The sequence below is a fragment of the Xyrauchen texanus genome, chromosome 44, assembly GCF_025860055.1.
Source record: "Xyrauchen texanus isolate HMW12.3.18 chromosome 44, RBS_HiC_50CHRs, whole genome shotgun sequence".
Taxonomy (NCBI): domain Eukaryota; kingdom Metazoa; phylum Chordata; class Actinopteri; order Cypriniformes; family Catostomidae; genus Xyrauchen; species Xyrauchen texanus.
This window is the reverse complement of record NC_068319.1, coordinates 13,359,204-13,380,908: the sequence shown is the minus strand read 5'-3', so window position 1 is coordinate 13,380,908 and position 21,705 is coordinate 13,359,204. Positions and strand designations below refer to the sequence as shown.

At 37.1% G+C, this 21,705-nt stretch overlaps 1 protein-coding gene across 17 annotated transcripts in view; it reads left to right on the top strand.

Annotated features, from left to right (window-relative positions):
* Positions 1-21,705, top strand: part of LOC127637071 (disks large homolog 2-like) — a 252,995-nt gene that overhangs the window by 188,811 nt on the left and 42,479 nt on the right. For 13 of the 17 annotated variants that reach the window (XM_052117936.1, XM_052117933.1, XM_052117928.1 and 10 more), the window contains 3 exons: positions 6,560-6,716; positions 12,881-12,983; positions 14,497-14,541. In XM_052117936.1, coding sequence (XP_051973896.1) covers positions 6,560-6,716; positions 12,881-12,983; positions 14,497-14,541 — 305 coding nt within the window. The remainder of the gene's footprint in view (positions 1-6,559; positions 6,717-12,880; positions 12,984-14,496; positions 14,542-21,705) is intronic. The other 4 variants (XM_052117937.1, XM_052117934.1, XM_052117942.1 and 1 more) reach the window with 1 other exon arrangement.

Below are 21,705 nucleotides of genomic sequence, written 5' to 3'. Positions count from 1 at the left end.
AAGGTGTGCTATTACTTTTCAAAGCAGTTGTAATTACCTGGCTGACAATAAAGTGTGAAAATATACCATAGACTTACATTGAAGGAGGCACCCAGGCCATATTTAGGGACCAGAATATAAAAGACTTATGGGTGGGCTCTTTTGACTTCATCCTATAAGTAACCACCCAGAAAAATGTATATGAATCAGCCTTAATGGCTTTGCGTTTATGTTTAATGTATTCCTTGCTGTTTACTCAAAAGGGAATCTTGCACAGTAGATATTAGATTCCTCAAAAAGTCTGTTTACATTGAAGTAAAACTTCATCCATGGTTTGGGTTTGTTCTGTATTCCCTAGATGTCCTTTGCAGTGCATTGTGGGGCATTTGCTCTAATGAAGCAGCAAATAATGAAACACCTGTCTTCATATCTCTCTTTGTGTTCTTTTCTTTGCTACTTTGTTATTCTTTTATAGCCCGTTTACATGCACACCAATATGCTGATTACTCGCTAAAATCAGCTTATTTAAAAAAAAATCCGACAAGGCATGAAATCCGCGTTTACATGACATTTGAAATAAATGTGTTAGTCTCTGCATTTGACGTCAAACCGTGAAGAGGCATGTGCTCAACATGTGTGCAGATTGGATGAGCTGGTAAGAAAACCAGATTATCTGTTATTTGATAATTGACTCACCTTCAAGTTGTTTCAAACCAATAAGATTTTATTTCATCAGTGGAAAAAGTTAATTTTTTAAGGAATATCCTAGGATTTTCATCTTTTCCTCCATCTTCCTTTTCACATAATAAAAGTGTATGAGGACTGGGGCTGTCAAGCTTCAAAATGACAAACTGCACCATAATAGGATCTAAATTAATAATGCTCTGTATTCCAAGTCTTTCGAAGCCATAAGTTAGCTTTGTATGAGAAACAGACCAAAATTTAAATCATTATTCACTGAAACTTAACAAAACTTAACATTTGCCCTAGCTCTCCTTGGAGTGTTCATAGGAGAAGTAGCAATATCCGATTCATGAGTGAATCAGTCTTTTGAAACGTTTCAATTAATCAGTTGATTCACTCTATGAAATTGGTCTAAATGATTCATTTCCAAATTGCACTAATCTGGTTTTCAAGTTCAACTCACTGACTGAATGATCTGGTCGTAATGTTTAGCAGGCCACTAGAGGAAAGTTTTTCTGTGAATAACAACAAAAATTTCAGTCTGTTGCTCACACAATGCTATCGTTTGACTATAAAAGATTTGGAATATAGCACACAAGTCATAGGCGCCACTTTCATGATACTGTCAGTGTGTTTGACTGCACCAGCCCATGTTCACTTCCATTATTTGAAAAAATAAAATACAAAATATTTCTTCATAAAAGCACTTTTTGTGTTTTATGTAAAAGAGAAAGTCATACAGATTTGGAACAACATGAGGGTAAGAACAGGTAAATGATGACAGAACTGTAATTTTGGGGTGAACTATTCATTTAATAATGGCAGTTCAATGTTTAAAATTGTGTTCTCTTTAAAACCAAGATGCAGAGACGAGGTTGCCCTTTAAGATAGACAGAAAATGAGTCAGAATTGAGTCGATTACATCTGCTTGTATTGGAGTGTACTGCTGTGATTCTGCTAGTCGAAAGTGCAGAAGTGGCTGCTATCTGGAGACACTATTGAGCTAAAAAGTGAAAAGGCCATCCAGTTCCCTCACCGAGAGAGTGTTCTTGAGGCGGGTAGAGGGTGTATATATCAATACACGTACACATTTTTGCTAGGCAGCTAAATTGCTCTGTTTGTGTTCTCTGAATTTGTGAATCTAATTAAAGTATATTGATTGTGTTGATGTCTATCGGAAAGGATTTAGGGTGTTTATAGATTTAAAATGTATGCCAAAGCCTGAAAGAAGTCCATTTAAGATTAATAATGTATTTATGGTACTGCCTCAGAGGTAATAGACTCATAGCTGTTGGGCATCATGATTTGTGCCAGCTGTAGTAAGCAAGGTGTGAACATTAAGGGATGCTTCAGCTCAGCCATATTCTTAGGATGTATGGTGTGAACAGCTCTCTTGAGATCATTCCGCATCATCTCTATTGGGTTAAGGTCTGGGCTCTTACTGGGACACTCCAAAATGTGGATTTTCTTTTTTTGAAGCCATTCTGTTGTGGATTTTCTTCAATATTTAAGGGTTATTGTCCTGCTGCATCACCCAATTTTTACTGATCTTCAGCTGGCACACCGCCACCATGAAATTATCCTGTAGGATATCTTGATAATCTTTGTTTATCTGGTTGTTTTAGAAGCAAGCTTCCAGTAGCTGGTCAACTAAATAAAAAGAAGCTTTCAAACGGAGTATAGAGTTAACATAACAAAACATACCATCCTCCATCGTGGATCAACGCCAGTCCAGGGCACTCTCCCTCCCATTGCTCGCCAGTTTAGATAGCGTCCATTTGGTGGAACCACTTCCACTTTTCCTTGATAGTTCTGTAATCACTTAAGTTTTTTTTTACTTTTCCCTTCATTGTTGGTAGGTCTGGTGGTAGCCGTGTGCGGCCAACAGCTGATACACTTCCTGAGAGACTTGATCGTTTTGCTCATCGCTAACGAGTGGACCATCTGCACCTCGTTTATTGACAATGTGGTGGTTTTGCACACAGCCATTTCTTTTTTCACAATTCGAACCCGAGCTGTACCGTGCAGTGGAAAAGCCCCATATGGTTCTTTATTACCTCATTGAGCATTCTGAAGTGTGCAATTTGAGTCATCTTGGCTGGATGGCCACTTCTAGGGAGAATAGCCACAGTACTAAATCATCTCCATTTATAGACAATTTTTCTTACTGTGGACAGATGAATATCTAAGCTCTTTGAGACAACTGTAACCTTTTCCAGTTTTATGCAAAGTAACAATTATTGATAGAAGTCTTCATAGCTCTTTTTTGCGAGTTATGGTCCAAGTCAGCAGATACTTTTTGTGAAAGGCAAACTCAAAATGTTTGTGAGTTTTTCACAATTCGATAGATAGATACTGTAGATAGATAGATAGACAGACAGGCAGGCAGGCAGACAGACAGACAGACAGACAGATAGAAAGTGCGCTGAAATGTGCTGCTTTTAGCTTGTTTACTTAAGGTAGAGGGTCATAACACAGATTCTCTGCTATTCTCTTCCTCTATTGAGCTTGCATTTTAAAGGTAATTGGTATTTTGCTACTTGACAGGACCCTAGTGTGCAAACCATTACGAAAGACAGTTTACATTTCACGTCGGTAGAGCTTCTGAGACATTTTTATATTAAACACATTTACAGTGGAAAAATGATGTGATAGAGAGAGAGACAGAAAGAGAGAGTTTGAGAGAAAAGGGAAGGGAGACTAACAGAGGCTGACAGTGAATAAATGGTGGCGAGAAGAGAGGTGTGAGGGGCTGCATATGAACTGCCAGCACTGCTCACAAACCACTACCTCGTCCGCATGTATTTCCAGAATACGAGAGGCTTTGTGAATCGAAAACGAGTGTGATCTATTTTGTTTGTTTTCCCATTTGGTTCTGAATTTGAAATGATAAACAGTGGCTATTTGTAATCTGGGACTGAGGCAGCATGCATGGGAATGCAGACAGGAGCTCTATCAGGGTTCTGCAGCTGGCAAAGGGAGAGAAAGTAAGGGATGAAGGAAAGAAAACGTTTGGAGGATAGAAATGTGAGTGAAGGGAAAGTAGATTTGGGAGTTTAATGAGGTGGTTATACTGTAGCCAGCAAGGTGCTAGAAGCACTCAACCCAACTCAGTTGGGTTATGCAGTGTCAAATAACTATTAATCAGCATATAATTTCATACCATTAATATCAGAATGTGTTCTAGAACTCCAGGTCAGCTGTCACAGATACTTCTTAGACCCTTTAAGCTCGGACTGGACCACTGAGGAAAAAAAATATTGTCAAAATAATAATAACTAGAGTCTTGACCAACAAAAACTATGTATTGTTTAGAAGCTGTACTGTACAATGCATGTAGGCATTATGACCAAAACTGAACAAGTGCTTTGTGCTTTTGTCTGGACAGTGATACATGCTCCTTGTAAATGTATTATTGACTTTAGACTTGAATATAGCGAGTATTAAGCTAAAACAAAACTCTATTTTGAGAGCAAATTTTACCCACAGCCTCATGTCCTTGCAGTGGATCTCTGGCGCAGTATGAAGATGCAATTTTATGATGTTGTAGTGCATCCCAATCTAGCCAATCTTTACCATCACTAGCTTAATGCTGTTTGTACTTTTTTGTATTTAATGGAAGTATGCAGTTTGTCATTCATTGCTATTTTCAATTAATTCTGTGAATGGAAAATATATGGAATAGGGTGCCATCTAGTGGTGAAAATGGTCTCCTTTTCTTTTTTCAGTTCTGCAACGTTTTGGGTTTATTATTACAAAAGCAAAGAGAATAAGAACTGTTCTTTGCTTGAGGTCTTTGCGGTTATATATTTCAGTTCAGCAACATTATTTTTATTAGGCATTTCTAAACATGTGAGCTGTTCATTTATGTAGCATCAGACCGTTCGATGAGAGTACGTGATGAACTTCACAAGATGAGCTTTGTCTTAAAATATCTGCTTTTTAGAGATTAATAGTGAATTTATTCATTAATTTAACATTGTATGAACTTGTAGCTAGAAACACAGCTGTACTTACTTGCATGTAAGCAGTTACGGTGTTCTCTGATAGCCTGCAGTGTAAAGTTACCACATTGGATATTAAGGGACATTACAGATATGTATTTTTAATGCAGAGTTCTGTTGAAGCCGTGACGTAGTGGTCAGTGCTCTTGCAACAGACATGTTGAGCCTTGGTGTTAATATGGCAAATGCAGGTTTGAATCCGGCCTGAGTTGTGTCAAATTCTATTTCCTCTTACTCTCACCAAATAATTTCCAGTATGTTCTCTACTTTCATAATCATAAGTGTCAAAAAGCCTTTTAAAAACAAATTACAGAATTCTGTGAATGGTAAAAGCAAAAATGCCTGTGAATCAGTTGCTGCTTGGTTTGGTTTTTGTTTATGGCCTGAAGAGCATCATGACTCTAAGCCAAACAGATGTGCTGGAAGAGAGAAGAAATTAAGGACTTGGAGTGAGTGAGTGAGTGAGAGAGAGAGAGAGAGAGAGAGAGAGAGAGAGAGAGAGAGAGAGGAAAGGCCTGGCTTCGACTTACAACTAGGTCATTGAGAAGGCAACGCCAACAGATTAGCCTTCTGTTCTTAAATAGCTCCATCTCAGGTCTCGTCTCTTTGCATTATCATCTGTAACCTTCAGAGATTGTACATCTCCACATTTCAAGTGGATCTGACAGAAAGTGTCACAGCTCAAGATGTCTCGTCTTTTGATTGGTCACACTTGACAGTAAGATGCCACGGCACTGTCAGGATTTTATGACTAACTGAAAGGGCGCAAGCTAATTGGATCAGACTTTTGGGATCATTTTAGCACACCCTGTAACTCAAGCACACAGGCTGACCACTGGCTTTCATAAAGATATATATTTACTTTATATATAATTCTGTAGTACTATGGTTCTTAACTTGTGGGCCTTGACCCAAAATTGGGTCCAATCCTGTTCTGACAGGGTCATGGACAGCAGGGGATAAAATAATGCTAAGTACCAGTAATAAAATGCAACTAACCATGTCCATATTTAGCACAGTAAAAACAACTTATCAACTTTTAAAAGGGAGCAGAAAATGCTTCCCAAATCTTCTGTTGTTGACATTAAAATCTTCTAAATTTGTATCTTATATTAAATATATATAGTATTCATATTATTATGCATATGTTATATGTTTTATTTATGTTAATTAACTTTTTTTTTTTACTGAAACTTTTAATTTAACCTCCTGACACCCCCATGTGACAACTGTGTGCATTTTCCATTTCCCTTTTTGATTTGTAACTAGTACCACCTAATAAAAAAAAATTCTAGAATTAAAAATGAAAGTCCACATATGTGGACAGAGAGGCTACATTGTGAAATTTCAAATAACACTAAGCTATATAAAGTCAGCTTTTTTCATCAAATTGTTTATTATGTTTCCAGCAGTGTTGGTTATTCATGCAAAACCAGTTGGAAATCACTGCTATTGTGTCTAAAACATTGAATAACCATGTAATTAAACAACATGCCATAAAAGTATCCAACTTCGTGTTGTATTAGTTTGGCCACAAGATAGAAAAAACATATATGAAGTGATACTTTTAACAGAATATATGTAGTGAGTGAGAGTGAATAAGTGTAATAGAGAGAGTAGGTGTGTGGAGTAGGTGGGGCGTTTTTTCCGTTTCTAGGAAACCGTCATAAATGGGACAAATACCATTTAAGTGGAGCAGTCCCCAATAGATGTCAGCCATTGTGCTCAGCTACATCCTAGACATTTTGGACCAGCCCAGTCGTGTGGATGTGTGTGTGCATGCACTCGTAGTTTTGCATTTGTATGTTTACAAAGTAGTTGGCGTGCATCTGAGTGGAGATGCAGAGCCCTACGGACTCCGAGCTGATGTATTACCTGAACTGTGTGTACAGGGACCCCAGGAAGATTGTTCTACACAAGGGCTCGACCGGGCTGGGCTTTAACATCGTAGGAGGAGAGGATGGAGAAGGCATTTTCGTCTCCTTCATACTGGCAGGAGGGCCTGCAGACCTCAGTGGAGAGCTGAGGAGAGGAGACCAGATCATATCTGTAAGTGGACCAACCAAAAAACACAAATATTACATGCATTTGCTGTTTATATGTGCAAGAAATGGCTAAAGGATACAGTGGTTGTGATAATCCAAAGTTGTTGGTATTTATTTTTCAAAATTAGCATTTTATTAGGTTTAATATCAGCCCAAAAGTCATGGATTATAGACATCATATTTTTCTTTCTAGGTCAAAGATAGGGTCATAACCATAAACATGAGGGGGCCATGTCACCCCCAATAATCATAATAGTTGTCGATCATTAGGTTTTTCTCTTAAACATTTACATTTGATCCGTGCCAATCTTGAATATGTGGTTGCTGCTACATTTCTTGGGATTACCATTTAATAAGGTTGGAATTTCAACACCAAGGTCATGAATTATAGACATCATATTTGGTTTTCTTTGGTAAAGGAGTCATCCCCCCAATAGTTTTATTACTGATCATCTAATATGAGTCTTAAACTTTTACATTTGTACACTGGGTCCCATTTAAAATAAAAATTAAAAAATACAAATCTTGTTAGTGAGGCACTTACAATGGAAGTGAATGGGGACAATCTGTAAATGTTAAAATACTTTTAAAAGACAGACCCTGGGTAGCTGAGCGAGTATTGACGCTGACAACCACCCTGGAGTTGAGAGTTTAATTCAGTGTGTGCTGAGTGACTCCAGCCAGGACTCCTAAGTAACCAGATTGGCCCGTTTGCTAGGGAGGGTAGAGTCACATGAGGTAACCTCCTTGTGGTCACGATTAGTGGTTCTCGCTCTCAATGGAGCGCGTGGTAAATTGTGCATGGATCGCAGAGAGTAGCGTGAGCCTCCACATGCTCGGAGTCTTTGCAGTGTCATACACAACGAGCCACGTGATAAGATGCACAGATTGACTGTCTCAGAAGCGAAGGCAACTGAGACTTGTGCTCCACCACACGGATTGAGGGGAGTAACCGCACCACCATGAGGACCTACTGAGTAGTGGGAATTGGGCATTCAAATTGGGAGAAAATGAGATTGAAAAAATTAATAATAAAAAAATACTTTCTAGTCATGAATAGCCACAAGACGTAAACAATATGGTATTAACATGATTTTTGCGTGATAACATCCAGGGTCCAAAATGTACTGGGGCTGGTAGATTAAAAAAAATGACCAGCCAATCAGATTTCTTACCAGTCAATTTTTTTAAATAATATTTTTTATTGGATTTTACAGACATGAGGGGCAAATAAGCAATACAATTGTATTGTTAATTATTTATGAAATATTTAATTGCCAAATAGTCCATATAGAATTATTTTTCTGATTATTTCCTTATTACAACAAAGCTAAATTTATATTTTAAACTTCATGTTAATATAAACAACCAGTAAGTAACTCTCATGAGTCAGCTGAGTCTTAAGTTCACACATCTTGGTCTAAACAAGAAACGATTAGGCTGCTTTGTTTACCCTTTAAAAAATTGTAAGTATAAGCTACATTTAAAACCTTATAATTAACCATAGATATTATATGTTTACTATAACTAAAACCAAGTTACCATATGGATACTACAGTAATACTATAGTAAAACCATGGTTAATTGTATCAAAACCTTGGTTACTGCCAAAAAATTTAATTAAAAAAACACTGTTACTACAGTCATAGTTAATACAATATTACTACAGAAGGGTATCATTTATTAACGAGGATTACAGATCATTATCAATGTTTTAACAACTCTGAATTTAAATAAACCTGTATAAATTGTCACACAAGCCCATTATAATACATGTCATGTCTAGGTTTGTCATTACTTAGTGTGAATAACTCCAGATGCTGTTTTTCTGTCATTACATCAGGACAGCACTGCTCCCTCTTTGAACGAGCGCTATGACTGAAAGGGTGAGCGCTGTCTGACTGCTAGTGTATTTTAGCATTTCTGCATGCCAAGATGAGCGGAAGAAAAAATATTTCTGGTGCCATGCAACAATTTACAATTGTAATATTTTTTTCCACATCGAAGCTTATGAGATGCATTAATATTCATGTTATCTAAATAATAATAAAAAAAAAAACATTTGAATCGATATTTTTATGTGAGGATCGATATTCTTATACCTCATCAGTATCGGAAGTATTGATAACAGGGGCGTAGCAATCAAAAGTAGGGGGAAGAACGATTACCGCAAGATGAACATAAATATATAAGATATATTTTTAAGGCTCTCAATCAATACACATTTTTTATTGAATAAATTACATGATTGACCAGTGAATTTAAAATTTTGCATTTACACATTTTACATTTGCTGTATGAAAGATACAGTGTAAACACATTTGCCCTGTGAAAAAGTGTGGGGGAGGAACTTTGGTTTTATATGACAGTGAGGGGAACATGTCCCTCGCATCCCCCGCATAGTCTGCGCATATGATCGATACTTTAGTATCGCTGGAAGAATGCACGATCAAGAACCGTAAAATAAACCGAACTTCATGAAAATCATTCGGTTCCTGTATTATAATGCAATCATTACCAGATCATTTGTATGTGTGGTGCTGGGTTATTAAAACTTACTCGCACATCCGAAATCCGAAAATGGTCTTCCCATCACCCCGATGGCATTAACGCTCCTGAACATTTACATTATCTTGTTTCTAGATTTACAGCTAACTGAGACTATCGATGCGCAGTTGAACTAGCTAATGAGAGCCGTTCTATGGAAACACCTACAACATTACTGGCTGTAGGCCTACAGAGCCCCCTTGAGGACAAAACTGGAACATGTTCAATTATTTTAAAAGCACCCGCCAGAATGGCGTGACACTGAAATTCACCAGCCAAATAGAAAATGTACCTGCATTTGGCACTTGGCGGGTGTTAATTAATTACCCTGATAACATCGCTTACTAACCTGTTCTGTGTAAAGTTGTATTAAATTTTATAACTTCGTTGCCATGACAGCGTAGCATCGTAAACCCTAAAATGTCCGTAAAGATGCCGATTTAAGGGGGACAAAAACATTTTCATTTGGTCTCCCCACTCTGGAATAATTGTTTACGTCCTTTGTTGAAGAGTGGTATATGTAGTAATATTATTATATTTTTTTTCTAATACTGACTAAATTATATATTACTATTTATATTGTGTTAGGTAGTCATTGGAATTGGTATAAAATTCTAATTTCTGTTGCTCAACTGGTAGATTTTGGTGCTAGCAATGGCAAGGCTATTGGTTTGATTTCCAGAAAACTGATAAAGTGATAAAATATATACCTTGAATGCACTGTAGCCTAAGTCATTTTGGATAAATGTGTCCGCTAAATGCAAATTGTAACGACAGAGAAGTGCAGAACCAGTTCTGAACAGGAGGTGGCGCCATCGCACCAATCATTTCTAAAAACACTTTTTGTGTGCCAAGTAATGTATATTTATCCTCTAGTACCTGCACAAAACTCAGTCAATACCAGGTTTCCTATTTCTCATCATAATTTCATGACTGAGTTTTTGGCATAGATTCAGAGCCATAACTTTTTGGAGGAGTTTTAATTAACAGCACAATTACAACTCCCATTGTAACAATCCAGATCAGCGATCCACTCGAGAAGCTCTCTGCGCTGATTTCCTGATGATGATGATCTCATCACTTCTGTTTATCAAAGCTTCATCGGGACTCTCTCGTCGTAATCAAACCCTTCCGTCCAAAGCCCAGGCACAATTACTGTCTCCGTCACTTGAGCCTCCCTATAGGACACTGATTAGAAAGAGAGAAACAGGGAAGTAAGAGAAAGGGAGAGAAAATGGTCTGATGGCCTGATTTGGAGTCTAAGAATAGCTGTGGTGTACCTCTTGAGTTCACACTGTTAAATGAGCATGAATACATGCTGCAGGCATGCTGAAACGCCACACAAACCACATAAACATGACTCGTCTGCCCCCCACCCCCACTCCCCACTGTGAGTTGTGTTAGTGTGTTAGTGTGTTGTTAAGGGATCTTAATAGCAGTATTACTCAACCACCTCCTCCAGGGTTGTATGCCAGCAGAATACAGTTGTTTTCTTAGCCCTTCTTTTAACTTATGGTGCACATAGTTCAGCCAAACTAATGTTCTGGAGGTAAACTGTTTACTTTGTGATATTTTCCCATAGCCAGCCCATTGACTAAGTGGCATAAGGTCTGGTCCACATTGCAGGGGTTTTTGTTTTGTTTTTTGTCTAAGAAAAGGCCACTTTGACAAATGGAAAGCAACCAACCATAGTTCATTTTGTTTCTCTGTGTCATTTAAGGGAGGGTTATGGTGATAAAACATAAGCGGACTCCAAATAGACTCTCTGATATTAGAATTGCTGTCCATATAAAAGTATTAAGCACAGACTATGTAACATACAGTACATAACTCAGAATATACAGTTGCGCTAATGTATATCTAGTTAATATGCTTTGAAGGGCCTTAAATGAAACTCTGAATATATTTCAAAGATTCAAAGCCAGTAGCCTGGCAAATCTTGTCAAATCCAGAGATTATTTTCAGGGATTAAAAACGAAATGTTTTTGGTTTTGTTTGTTTCATAATTTTACGCTATGATGTTCCACAGCCTAATTTCAAAATGCCTACCGGTTAGAAAAAATTGGTTAGAAGAATGGTTAATAATGCTGTTTTTTGAAAACTAGTACTCTGTGTGGTGGGTGATATTCTATCAGAAAAGACCTGGGATTATTGAGATTAATATGAACACAGAAATACTTATATAATTTGGCGTTATCCCCATCCTACAGTTCAGTGCTCGGATACTTGCTTGAACTGTCAGATGTTGCCGGAAGCGATGATGGCAGGGGAGCAGAGCTTACCCCTGCACAGGATGGTACCTAAACTGATGCTGATGGGGGTGGAAACAACAGAAGTATGCCAACAACGAGAGACAGCTGATCGGTCTTATAAAGCGGAGGCTGTATTGTGATTGGATGAAATGCCTGACAGAATTAATTCCGAGATCTTCCTGCTTGAACTACGCTTATGTTTACATTACCAGTTGCAGTATTGCCAGATCTTGCAAGAAAAAAAGCGATTTTGCCTCCCCAAAATAAGTGATCCAATTTTTTTCAGCATAGAAATCATAAAAAGAATATTATAGTAGCCTATATAAAAGTTGCTTTTAATATAAGTGTCTACCAAATGACTAATTTAGATGATTAAAATTTTATTTTTAAACTAGTTTAAAAATCTTTCTGGGAGCCTTTACTCCGAATAGTTGTATAAAGTCAGCCCATCAGATTTAATCTTATCTCATTGAAAAAGTGTAATACGCATCAGATGGTCAGTGAAATTACTATGGGTGGTCTGTGTGCATTAAACCCAGCTGTTGCGGACTAGCCTTCTGGCACTGCCGCCCACTGATCCTCTACTGCAGCTTGAGCTGAAGAATTGCACGCTTCTGGAGATGGATCACAGCAGGGGTTTCTAGAGCCAGATCACTCCAGGCTGCTCTGCAGCAAGATATCACACTTTTTGAGAGCCACACCAATGTATATATAATATATATATATATATTTAAGACATTAATAAAGGTCAGGTCAGTGTAGTGTATAACACAACACTATTAAGCCGTGGGGCACCGCCACTGCTGAGTCTGCATTATAATAGTGAGAACATTAGATTTTACCTTATGTTTTGTGAGCTTTTGTTAGTCTGAATTAAATGTGATTAGATAAAAACTACTGTATACTTCACATTCTTTTGATGGAGATATGGTGTGAATACATATATACATACAATGTAAGTCAATGGGGACCAACACTTCAAAGCTCCAAGAGGACATAAAATCAGCATAAAGGAAATTCATATGACTCCAGTGGTTTAATCCATGTCTTCTGAAGCAATATGATTGTTTTGGGTGAGAACAGACCAAAATGTAAATCCTTTTTCACTATTAATCTTGATTTCTGCAGTTTCCTAGACGAGATCATTCATTTGTGTTCCGCATAAGAAAAATACTCTCAAGTTTGAGACGGTATAAGGATGAGTTAATGATGAGAATTAATGAATTATCATTTTTGGGTAAACTATTCCTTTAAATGGCAAATTTACAGCAATAATTGCATTGTTCTTGATGGCCATTTAGTTTGCATTTCAGGTAAATGGTATTGATGCCATGCTTGATGTAACTTCCATTATTGTGATTGGTTACAGGTTAATGGAATCGATCTGCGAGGTGCCACTCATGAACAGGCAGCAGCTGCACTGAAAGGGGCGGGACAGACGGTAACCATCATCGCCCAATACCGACCCGAGGGTGAGTATCCGTTAGTTCCCTCCTGACCAAACACTGTCGCTGAGACTCACATGACCCTTAATCACGGAGCCATTGAGAGTTTAGAGGTCACCTTTAGCTGCAGGCAGGGCAGAAACACAACTCATCCAGATGTTTTTTGGGCTAAACCCAGACCGGTGTGCTCTTTATTTCTACCGACTCTTACAGAATAGCCCATGTGCCCTTGGCGTGTTGAGTTGCCATGTTTGATAAGTGTCAATTAGAAGGTCTGGCTGCTCTGGACTCTCATACAGATAAGGTCTAATGCATCACTGTAGTCCTGGGTTCACCAAGAATTTTATTTTTATTAAAGGTGAAGTGTGCAATTTATCCATTAGAATACTTCTCTATACCAGTTTAATATGCATAAAGTAGTTTTACTTCACCTAAGAGTGTAAACACAGTGTCTCAACTAATGGTGTGAGTTGAGGCGGGGCTATCTGTTTGGCCAAACAGGTAGGTGTGTTTGCAAAATTAGTTTTGGATTATTTTTGCAATTCTGTTTGGTGCTGGTATTATTAATATTATATTTGATAATAAAATATATAGAGTAAAATATATTTTTTGTATATTGTGTCATATTTTATATATTGTTTTATTACTTAATATTTCCCCCAAGCCAGCTTAATTTGCAAATACAATTCAAAATAGACCATTCAATAGTTTTTAAGATTTGGTTGCAATGTTGTTATCCATAAATTTCCCTAAAAGTGTAAACAGTTTTGCTCAATACAATTAACATAGATGTGGCAAAAAAGACACGTCATGATGATATTGAAATTATTTTTATTAAAACATATAAAAATAATAATGCAAGATATTAACAATGCACTAGTCTATAGACTGTAACCGTTTTTGTCATATTGCACATTATTGTCAACTAAAATGTAATTTTCTTTGACAAAAATTATATGGCAAAACTGAGTAAAACTGAATAAAATAAATTAAGATGACATACATTTTTTGATAAAATTTAAAGGACATTTTTGTCAAAGACTAAAACTATGACTAAAACAAAAAACGGTGGCACAATGAACTCAGCAGAAAACATGTTGCAAATGCACTATGTGGCATTATGAAAACATTACTCTGTTTGTTTGAGCATCCTGACTAGCCCGACATGGCAAGATTGGCTCAACAAATGCCGTGAATTTGGGGCGGGACTATCTGTATGATTAGAATGGGGGATACTGGGAAGAGTGTCCAGGAAACGTATTTGAAACTGTCATTATTTATTATTTTTAGTTCCTTTTGGTGTCGTTTGTGGCGCACAAATTGAATATTTCACCTTTAAATAGTGGCTACACAGAAAACAAGCTTAGGATATTTCTGGCACTCATATTCCCCATGATATAGTGAGCCATTTATGAGTTGTGCATAACATGAGCTGCAGGTGTGTGCTCATGTGTATACAGTCTTTGATAACGTGAGAGAGACAAATGTGGCCTTGTGCTCAGGTGTGTACTGATATGTCCTCTCTTTTCTCACCCGTCAGAACTTGCCCTGTGCTCTCCACACCGGGCCCCGCCTCCAACTACAGGTTTGTGACACGTGATCAGCGCCTGGGTCAAGAGCAGTACCACACAGACAGACTGCACAGAACTAGACCACAAGCAAAGTTCTATAGACTCCATTACTATACAGTAGTTACATAAGGTTTAGCCATTTGTTATACATTCCCATGAGGATTTGAGAACTCCAGGAGAGTTGAAATGCTTTGATCTGAAGGCGCTGGGTTAAGGAACAGACCTCTAGAGCTCAGGCTCTTTCTAAGACCTGTTTTTCATCGCACGCGAAAGTAATACTTTTTTTGTTTTTTGTACTGATGTTAAAGGTTAAAGAATTCCCTTTGGCCTTCTAAGCAGAATGGTGCAGGAGCATAGCAGAAGCATACGTGAATATATCGCTTAGATGGTCTTACACAAAAAGGTCGTTTGTCAACAATAACAAAGACGAGATGAAAATAACACATCATGACAATAATTAAACGGTTTTAATTAAAACAAACTGTTGACGAAAATATGAGAATAAAATAATACTGCAAGATATTAACAATGCAGTCTAGTCTGTAACAAGTTTTTGTCATTTTGCACATTCATGTTAGAATATATAAAAATAAATATATTATAGATATATAAAATAAACAATTATAAGTCTATTAAAGTATGTTAATATAATATTAATCTAACTAAAATAATGCTTTTTGAATATAATTATATGCCCTTTTTTTTCCTGAGTAAGAATATAATGAATAAATATGACAAGACAAAATATAGACAAAATTTAAAGGACATTTTGGTCAAAAGACTAAAACAAAGAAACTGGTAGCACGCTGAACTATATTTGCAATATAGGCTTTAATGAAGCAATATTGACGTCATCTACTCACCCGTTGTTTGACAAAGACTTCTGTTGGGCTTGATGCAAATTATGTTATGTAATTTTAGTAAGTTTTATATATTTTAGTTGACAATAATGTGCAAAATGAGAAAAGTTTGTCTCAAACTGTACAGTCATAGGCACAGACACAGCACTTTCTAGTTAATATCAGTGGTGGGCCGTAAATTTTAAGTCTAGGCCTTCAGTGTGATTCATGCCATTAAGAAAACACAGTTTCACAATGAATAAGACACCCTATGCCTTTGGGCATCATACATTATGTCGCAGCTAACTAATAATACCAATTGACATTTTAAAAAACACATCCATGCACGAAAGCCAGAACTTGAAACGACACTTAATGCTCAAGCAAGCTTAATTTTAACTGCAGCATGACTGTGTTGTGAAATGAACTTCTCCTGAAAAGATGTTCAGAAATCATTATTTTTAATTCGAATCTACCAAGGAGGTCTATAATACCTGAAAAAATCTATCCAATAATATTTGTGATTTAAATGTTGCTTGCACAGGTATGCTGCGTTCCATTCAAATTGGATGTGGGATATTTCTACTAGATATCTCCGACCATAAATGCATTCCATTCCCCTATATTCGGAAGATGACATTTAAGGAAACAAAACTGCAATGCTCCCTTTAGCTTAGCAGGGGTTTGACTCTCATTAGAGATGTCTCCTAGCAACCCAACTGATAAACAATGTTGCAGCACTAGCATATGTGATTCATGTGTACAAAAGAGATTATAATGTTTTATACAGCTGTTTCTGCAGGCATTTGTGAAACAAGCTTTAATATCATGTAATGTGGAAACAAAATCATTTATCAATATTAGTTAATAAAGTGAATATTTATCACTTACTTTGTATATCTCTCTGAGTGTTGACATGTTTGTGTGACATCATGCCCCTGCATCTCGGTGAAATCAGAGTTGAGAATTTCTGCACGAGCCTACAAGTTATAATTCTGACTTCAAGGTGCATTTCATTGCACTTTTCCTAGAAGGAAGTTGTAAAATCCGATTTTCCGAGTTGAATGGAATGCAGCACCACTTTTCAAAACTGACATTGAATGTTCAAGCAGCATAATTTACACTTAAAAAACTCCTGATGTTGCTATAACAATGCAAAAAGCACTTATTACCAATTAGCTTGAAATCAAAGATCGTGAAAATCAGTCCTCCTTTCCTGTTTAATTAATAAATAACACGATCATGCAGAATATCTCGTGTTTTTAAATCCATAAGGATCTCTTTTCACAATGGCGATAGAGGCAGTGATGAGGATCTCGTGCTCTCCGCTTTCAAATTACATCACTTAAAGCGTGATTGCGTCACTCAAGGCCAGCTAGAAGGCCTCGACAGGGACATATCCTAAAAACCACACCCACCAAGAACAAATCAATCAATCTGATTGGCTGATGAATCTGACAATCTGACTATAGATGCCCATTAATTTGCACTGTTGAAGGATTCTGTGGAAATTCTGAAGGCCTGATGGGATGGAGCTCAAACTCACGTGTTGCTTCGGGCATGTGATTTGTGAAACAGTTGTCATGCTTCGCTTGTAAGCATCAGGAATACATTCTGACTGGATAAACATTTCGTTTTTCTCTTTTTGTTTGTAGATTAATTAAGAGTGGAAAGCGATTAAAAATACATAGGCAAAAAGGTGATTGAAAATGAAAGGATGAAAAATATTTATTTATTTGGCACGTTAGGCCAGCAGAGAAGGCTTTGCTGGCCCTGAGAATTCACCACTGCTTATTATGAATTCAGATGATTTAAGCCATTTATAGCTACAGTTTGGGTGCCATTCCATGCAGATTAATTACTATGTATATGCAATTGTAGTCCCCGTCACAACAATGGCTGTTATTAAAAGGAATACTTATTGTATTTACCCAGAAATCACTTTATTTTCCTGCATAGAAATACAGCTCACTTATGCATCAGAAACGCTGCAAGTGTGAAAGCACAATGCAAGCCTTCTGTTGTAGTTGCTCTGCAGTTTGAAACAGGTCTAACTCTTTGCAGTCTGGCTGTGAAATGTGGTCTCATTCTTGCCTCAGTGGCAGCTCTGACCATGGGCTTCTCATTCAGGAGATGGGACAGAGAGAGACCTTGCTCTCCTGATAATCCTGTATGCACCTTTTTGTTTTCCCTTGCCTGCTGCCTCAGTTGATCAAATTCCTCAGCTCCTGTTCTTGAGTGTGTCTTTGGCTTTAACCCACCTATTGAACACATGATGGCTGCTATTCAGTACTGTACATACACACAGATTGAGACAGACTTTACAAATGAATCCTGGGGGATTGAGCAGTTTTGCCAAGAGTCTGACGTGTATATATAAATTGAAAGAAAAAATGTATGAAAAGGGACTTGCAAATGAGGAACAATACAAACACAAGCAATTAATCAGAAATATTAGTTGTACATTTAATATTTATAATTTAACACAGAGGGACTGATACAGACTAATTACACATTTCAATGTAGAACAGTGGGGTTTATTATGTTATAGAATTACTTGACAAAATATTATAGTTTGCTTAATAGACTTTGTAAAGCATTATTATCCCCCATAAAATCACTTGATAAGTACAGTTCTCTCTCTAGTGTTGACAAATTTCCTATTGATACAGGAAGTAGAAGGAGGAAATTTCGAAGAGCTTGTCTCTTTTTGAAATACATAACCAATAGGATTTTGTGTACATCTTGGCTTTGATCCATGATTTGCCGCTATTGTTTAGTCGAAGGCAGGTGGTATTAGAAGGAGGGGACATACTCAATCAAAAGGGCATTTTATTGTACCAAAATTCGTATATTCCCGTGCATGCAGGATGAGCCATGTATAGGGGTAGGTAAAAATATAGATTTTTCAGATGCATTGCGATCTTCGTTTGAACAATCTTAATATTGATCTTTAAATCACAAGATCAATCTTTTACTCAATGTGCAACCCTCCACTATAATTTGAGGAAATCACTCAAATTTAGCTCTATTTGACTAAAATGTATATTGGCAACCGCCTGGTAAATGTTTCGATTTCACTGACCAGTGATTGTGTAGTATAGTGGTGGAGTATTCGGCAGCGAGATCCTTTCACTCCGTGTTGAGACTAAAAGTTGTTCCATGTAATGTGTGTGTCCAAAGACAAGATCCATGTCACCCATTTGTCATTGAATAATGTCTCTTTTAAGACCATTTCTGTTCTCTACAGTCAGTTGTTAGGCTAATCAAAAACAACAAAAAATAAACATTTCATTATAATCACGTTCAGGACAGAAGAGATAAAGCTGTTCGAGTCCTCTCTCGTTAACATTCGCTCGTTTACAGACGTTGTTTACAAAAATGCAGTTTCCTTAAAGTGACAGTACTGGTTTTTAACACATGCTCAACAAATCAATGTCATTGTTTTATTAAACAATAAACATGTAACAAAAATATGAAATATATTATCATATTTATAGATTGAATACATGGATTTGTTCATTTTTAAAAGCTAAAGTGTGTCCAAAATAATGAAAAAGTAATGCAATATAATTAGTCAAATGAATATCTTCATAATGTACCTAGTTAGAATGTTCCCTGTATAAATAAGCTGGGAGAGAATTTATTTCATATGTAAGCAAAAGGAACATTATAACTGAAATATACCAAAATGAATCAATATTCAATCGAAATCAGAATCAGAATTTAACTGAATTGAATCGAATCGGGAGATCTGTATCAATACCCAGCCCTAATCATCAATGTTCTATTTACCTTTAAGAGAAAGACTACAAATTCTAAATGCAAGTATCTGCTAAAAGTTAGTCCATTTAGTACACTAGAATATAGATGGCTTTAAAGCTAAAAGAGATGGACTACAAAACTTACGAAAGATGGTTTTTTTATTTTGCAGCCATGCCTGTTTTTCTGCACTGCACACTGTGTCCGCCCCTCACCTCCTCTTCCTCCTTTGCATTTTCTTCTTGCTGTCCCCTGCATAAAATCAACACCCCCTTCCAAAACACACATTTTCATCAACTTACATGTTTACCAACTTACACAAACACACAGTACGTCTGGTCCTCTGCAGTTTTTCTAAACTATACACTTAATGGGCACTCAAGAAATGCTATAGAAATGTCTTTAATGCTTCCTCTTTAGAGAGGTCATTGAGTGTAGCATTCAGACTCTATTTTTACACATCAACAACAACAACATGATTAAATCTTTAAATGAGAAAATAGACATAACATAACTAATGACTGAGTGCCCTGTGATATTACAAATAGTCTTTTTCTGACATGCTGTGTAATTGATACATAACGGTTTATGTATAGTAGCCAAATGTCTTTCTAATACTAGGATTATGATTTAATAATGATTTGTTCCTCTTCAGTCTGGGGTTCATATTTCTCTTTAAGATAGCATAGGTCAGCTATAATCACACTGAGCTTGCTAAGACTATACATTATTCATGTTAAGCTCAAAGGATGATGCCATTTCAGCCTATGCGTCTAGATTTTATCAGTAGATGAGATACAATTTTCGAGGAATTACCAGTAATTTAAATTTGAAATTGCTTGGCAAGCTCAGTTTTCTTTCAAACTTCCAGGAAGTTTGGGCAGGACATATTAAAATGAGGCTGACCCTCTTTTTAAAATATTCAATAAGCTGTAGGTACATCACAGACATGAACCATTTTCTTCTTGCTTGTCGGTATTAGGTGTAGGGACGTTCTCCCTCTAAAGAGTGTTTGATCTGTCAAAAATCTGTGTAGTGCAGGATAAGTCCTCACATATTTTTATCCATTTTCCTGGTAGAGGGAAACTGTAAATTTTACTCGTTGTATATCTGCTAAAGGTTACTTTTGTCAACATATAGGAGTACATTAGAATTTAGATGACTTTAAAGCTAATAAATATGGACTAAATGTCGCTATACTAAAATTTTTATTTCATGGGGTGCTGATATCCTTCAGGCAAGAGCTTAGAGGGGCTGAAGTGTTGTGTTGGACACTAGGACGCAGAAGCGTAATTTTGGCACGTGGATCTAAGTATCCTCCTTCAATAAATAAAGACTTGATGGTTACTATAGCAGATGGAGGAGGTGAGGATGCTTTTTATTCAGGTTGCTGCTGGAGAAATGGCAGCCAGATGTTTCTTGAGCAGGGTGATGTCATTTCCTGCAGCTTCAGAAGAGTTTTAACATTCTGTTCTCTTCCAGAACCAGAAACTCTTAACATTCTCTCAGCCGTTATTTCCTGCATTATGGCTGAGTAGATATATTGAACCTTTGATAGGGGTATTGTTACTCCACAGTAATCGATTCTATTGCCATTAATGTTGTATTGTAACTGCAATTTCCTCAGTGTGTGATATAGCTGTGAATCCACAATGCAAAAACTGTTTAGTATAGACGAGCAGAAGCGCTTTCACAATGCATTCTCGATAGTCAGCATTTTGAGTATTTAGTCACAGAACCATGGCTCCAGCTTGGCTGCTCTTTTCTCTATGGCTCCATCCAATTCTCCTGAGATTTCGGGATTCATTCTGTGGAGGTAGTGCTCATTAAGGTGTGGAGGTAAATGCAAGCTTGCACCTTCTGCAGGGGTGTTGTGGGACTGCTGAGATTGGCTTTTCAAAGGGTCCTTTTCTTTAGAAACTCCGTGAGCCATTCCAATAAGACTTACTTGCTGTGTAGCAACACAAGGAAATAAAAATCCCAGAATACTTCAAACTGCACTACGGAACTTTAGGCTCTCTGGCGACATCTATAGTTGAAACCTAAAATTGCAATCAATTTGCGAAGGAACATTTTACACGAGTTGTGTTTCTGCACTGATTTCTTCACGGATGAATCTCATGGTTTGAGGTTACCTCGGAGATCACTCCACTCAGTTTAATCACACTATCTGCTAAAAGGGTAATGGAAAGTGACACAACAACTTGTGCATTTCTGCGACTGGGTAAAAGAAATAAGAAACACCTGCACACATACTCTAAGGGACATTGCCTATTGAATACATCGCAATCAGTAAAGAAATTAGTAATGTTCAATTCATTAAAGCATTACAACTATAAGCTTCAACAACCCTACCTGAAAACATATCCAAGCGTTATAGCAACAAACAGTTGAAAGTTAAACATCCATCTGGAGACTGATGTCCCGTCACTGCTGTCCTGTACTGCGACGCACTGAGCGGTCATAGCTTCCTCAACGTGACACAGTCAGACCTTCTTTTCTGTAAATAAGCATGCACTAATGACATAAGCCTGCCATTTCACACCATATCTGATCCGACTGCTCTATATAAAAATC